Source organism: Salvelinus sp. IW2-2015, unplaced genomic scaffold, assembly GCF_002910315.2.
Source record: "Salvelinus sp. IW2-2015 unplaced genomic scaffold, ASM291031v2 Un_scaffold3233, whole genome shotgun sequence".
NCBI lineage: Eukaryota > Metazoa > Chordata > Actinopteri > Salmoniformes > Salmonidae > Salvelinus > Salvelinus sp. IW2-2015.
Genome location: NW_019944520.1, coordinates 134,616 through 139,280, shown reverse-complemented (window position 1 = coordinate 139,280; position 4,665 = coordinate 134,616). Strand labels below are relative to the sequence as shown.

General features: G+C 41.8%; 1 protein-coding gene across 1 annotated transcript in view; it reads left to right on the top strand.

Moving 5' to 3' along the window:
* The first annotated feature begins 3,810 nt into the window (after positions 1–3,810).
* The window catches only part of LOC112075549 (beta-arrestin-1-like), a 28,391-nt gene continuing 27,536 nt past the window's right edge, over positions 3,811–4,665 (top strand). Inside the window, exons 1-2 of the mRNA XM_070440951.1 lie at positions 3,811–3,830; positions 4,416–4,446. Of these exons, the coding sequence (XP_070297052.1) occupies positions 3,811–3,830; positions 4,416–4,446 (51 nt within the window). The remainder of the gene's footprint in view (positions 3,831–4,415; positions 4,447–4,665) is intronic.

The following is a 4,665-nucleotide window of genomic DNA, read 5'->3' as shown; positions in this document are numbered from 1 at the left end:
CCTCCCTGCTCTGGACAGTAACAAGAGGAAGTAGGGGAGGGTCTGCTACTCTGGACCAGTAACAAGAGAAGTAGTGGAGGTCTGCTACTCTGGACATAACAAGAGGAAGTAGTGGAGGGTCTGCTACTTCTGGACAGTAACAAGAGGAAGTAGGGGAGGGTCTGCTTACTCTGCTCTGGACAGTAACAAGAGGAAGTAGGGGAGGGTCTGCTACTCTGCACAGTAACAAGAGGAAGTAGTGGGAGGGTCTGCTACTCTGCTCTGGGACAGTAACAAGAGGAAGTAGGGGGGTCTGCTACTCTGGACAGTAACAAGAGGAAGTAGTGGAGGGTATGCTACTCTGGAGCAGTAACAAGAGGAAGTAGGGAGGTCTGCTACTCTGGACAGTAAAAGAGGAAGTAGGGAGGGTTCGCTACTCTGACAGTAACAGAGGAAGTAGTGGGGTCTGCTACTGGACAATAACAAGAGGAAGTAGGGGAGGGTCTGCTACTCTGCTCTGACGGTAACAAGAGGAAAGTAGGGAGGGGTCTGCTACTCTGGACAGTAACAAAAGGAAGTAGGGGGGGTTCTGCTCACTCTGCTCTGGACAGTAACAAGAGGAAGTAGGGGAGGGTCTGCTACTCTGGACAGTAACAAGAGGAAGTAGGGAGGGTCTGCTACTCTGACAGTAACAAGAGAAGTAGTGGAGGGTCTGCACTCTGGACAATAACAAGAGGAGTAGGGAGGGTCTGCTTTACTCTGGACAGTAACAGAGAGGACCGTAGGGAGGGTCTGCTACTCTGGACAGTAACAAGAGGAAGATAGTGGAGGGTCTGCTACTCTGACAGTAACAAGACGGATAGTAGGGAGGTCTGCTACTCTGGACAGTAACAAGAGGAAGTAGGGGAGGGTCTGCTACTCTGCTCTGGACGGTAACAAGAGGAAGTAGGGGAGGTCGTCGCTACTCTGGACAGTAACAAGAGAAGTAGGGGAGGGTCTGCTACTCTGGACGTAACAAGAGGAAGTAGGGAGGATCTGCTACTCTGGACAGTAACCAAAGGAAAGGAAGTAGGGGAGGGTCTGCTACTCTGGACAGTAACAAGAGGAAGTAGGGGAGGGTCTGCTACTCTGGACAGTAACAAGAGGAAGTAGGGGAGGATCTGCTACTCTGCTCTGGACAGTAACATAATGTCTTCCTGGAGTCATTAAGAACCTACATAGAGGGAGGACAGGGTGGGAGAGCGGGAGGGATATTGAGGGAGAGCGGGAGGGATAGGGAGGGAGAGAGGGAGGACAGGGAGGGAGGGAGGGAGGATACGGAGGGAAGACAGGAAGGGAGGGAGGATACGGAGGGACGACAGGGAGGTACAGTAATTGCATTGGACACATTGGACACCATTTAACAGTCAGGATAGGAGAGAGTAAACTGAGTGAGTGACCGACCTGGATCAAAATACTGTTTGTTGTCTTTCAATTACTTGAACTGCGTTTGATTAAGCTTGACTGGAGCAATGAAACCAATAGAATAGTGCCAAAAGTGTTAGAACATCTGGCGCTCCAGGCAGGCTCAATCAAATGCTCAAAGTATTTGAAAAAGGATACAAACGCTGCTTGACCCCAGGTGTGGTGAGAATGCCTGCCTCTCCCGTCATGGTTGTACAGTATTTAGAAGCCTTAGAGAGTCAATGTTGTGCTATTGGCCTGTTGAGAATGGAATGCTGTTTGGGTCAAAATAAAGTTTTATGACAAATCAAGACCTGAATATGACCGCATGTCACATAATAATTTGACACGTTCATTCATTCTTTACGGAGTTATTACACATTGATTACACTATGCCTCATATTTCCACAGCGATTCACCGATACGCATGCTATGATGCACAAGGCAGACTCACACTTCTAAGCTCAGGTCAGAATAAAAGTTTGCTAGCAGATGGATGCATTAAGCATAGCTTTAAGCACCAGCTGTCAGAGCAGCTCACAGATTACTGCACCTGTACATAGCCCATCTATAATTTAGCCCAAACAACTACCTCTTCCCATACTGTATTTATTTATTTATTTATGTATTTTCCTACATTTTCCTGAGTTTTAGTGTATTTGTAATTTCTGCTTTCCACTTTCAGACTTGATTTGCACTAACGAAAAATGTATCAACCCCTACAATGTTTTATAATCCACGTAATAATTCACATTTCCTGTTGCTGCAGGATTATTGTCCTGCTGTAGCAAACTGGCTCAAATATGTGGTATTAATTTGAAAAAAACAAATTTCTATTTCGTTTTTTTTATATGATTTAGTGTAGTGACAGAAAGTCTCCTTATACATGGTTGTCTAGGAGGCGTTTATGTGTTGTAGGCCTATAGCAGAGGTACTCCAATACTATGTGAGAGGGTCCAGTCACACACATTTCCAGGAGGTGGCAAAGGTCCGGATGGATATTGTCATTTTTCAGCGTAGTAACAAACCTCCACCTTGCAACCCCAAACTGTTCACAGCCCTTTTTGTTGATGGAGAGAAAAATGTGCAGTTTTAAACTAATTTTCACTGTAATTCTCCACATTACGCCATGGAGTGAAGAGAACATTTAGTCGTTTTAAAGCTAATTTCCTGCAATTCAACACATTTTTCAAGTCTCCTTTTTATGTCTGTTCATAATACCAGGAGTAGAATCCTGACGGATTCCAAATAATAAAATAATGTCTCTAATAATAATATCACACCGTGTCTTTATCCTGCAAGTCTTTGTGGGTGCAGTTCAGATGAACTTTGAGGTTGGTTGGGTTTTTCATCTCTGTTCCATACACTTCTGACACAATACAACATACTGAGAAAACGTTTTTTTTTTTTTTTTTAAATACACAGGGTGGTCTATTCAGGAATCAAATTACAGAGATTATTATAKACATCAAGGGCTTGTTTGGATTTAACCCATTTTAAAGATTGTTTATATAACTTTACCTTGTTTAAGAAGACAATAAACAGGGGTGTTTTTCAAAAAACATTTGTGAATGAAATATAATAATGAAATATGTTCATATTTTTGAATAAAACATTGTYACCATTTTAACTTGATGGTACCATTTAATTGGATCAAAGTCAATTGCATTCAGACTTCCTCAATAGACTTTACAATATCCCCTTTTCTTAAATACTGATGTTTATTTTTTACAAAATTGTCATTGTTAATTATCTTGATTAACTTCTCAGGCATACTGTAGCTAATTAATAATCTAGGTTAGTTAGTCTTGATAGACTCTCCATTTTAGTAAGTGGAATATGTCCAAAAATGGATAACTCCCTTTGTAGCCAACTATTGAGAATAGTTTGACTCTTCTGTCAATTATTCTGTATATTGGACTTTTCCCTAAATTTTTAATCCTTTGTAATTACAATATCTAAATATTATTACTTAATCTTTAACTGGTATATAATGCACAGTAATCAACGGGTGATCATGAATAGCCATTCATTTAAAAACAAAATCATATTTAAATGTAAACCAGAAGGTTTCAAATGCTGGAATCTGTGCTGTGTTCTTAAAGAACAGAGTAGTGTCATCTGCTAATTGACTGATAGCCAATGAACAGTAATGGTGAACTGGGACATCCTTGACGAATTCCTCTCGTCAAACCTTTTAGCTGTTCCATGCTGAAGAGATACTGAACTAGTATTACCATCATATAACATTCCAATCACCTTTACACATTTCACCAAAAACTAAATATTCCAGTGTTCAATGTACTTAAAAATAATCCCACACGTGGCATTGCCTTTTGCGAACGACCACTGCTMGTGTTGGGTTTGCTGCCGCCATTGTTCARTCCTATGGTTCTATTAGGTTTCAGGTAYGACCCAAGCATTTACCCACCAGATTCAGAAGCTCGAAAACCCCTTTAGGAAAAAAACTACATTTTTATTTCAGATAGTTGTTTTACTGGACAAATATGGAGCTGGTACAGTTTTACTATTTGAATGAAGAAACTGATTGAGAAATGATATATCAACTCCTAAATCTCTCTCTCTATTTTCTCCCCCCCTATCTCTCCCCATCTCTCTCTCTCTCTCTCTCTCTCTCTCTCTCTCTCCTCTCTCTCTCTCTCTCTCTCTCTCTCTTTCTCTCTCTCTCTCTCTCCTCCCCTCTCTCCCTACATGTCTCTCCTCCTTCCCCCGTCCCCTCTCTCTCTCTCTCTCTCTCTCTCTCTCTGTCTCGCTCTCGCTCTCGCTCTCTCTCTCACTCTCGCTCTCTCTCTCCCATCTCTCTCTCTCTCTCTCTCTCTCTTCTCTCCTCTTCTCTCTCTCTCTTCTCTCTCTTCTCTCTCTCTCTTCTCTGTCTCTTCCCCACTCTCGCCCCCTACATGTCTCTCGCTCCCTTTCCCTGTCTCTCCCCCTCTCTCTTTCTATTATCTCTGTCTCTCTGTGTCCTTTTTCAGGGTATTCAAAAAAGCAAGTCCCAATGGAAAGGTGAGTTATACTTTGTTTTATAATAATGACTTATTACATAATAACAGCATAATGAGCAACATTCCTCTACTAAGACTTTTCTTAGACAATCCAGAAGGAATCAACTAACCTCCATTAAAGTGTTTTTGATCACAAGTGTAACCAGTCTAGCGTATAATACTTTTCAAAGGTTTAATTTAGCTGGAGATAGCAGCTATATATAACTACCTATCCTGGTCC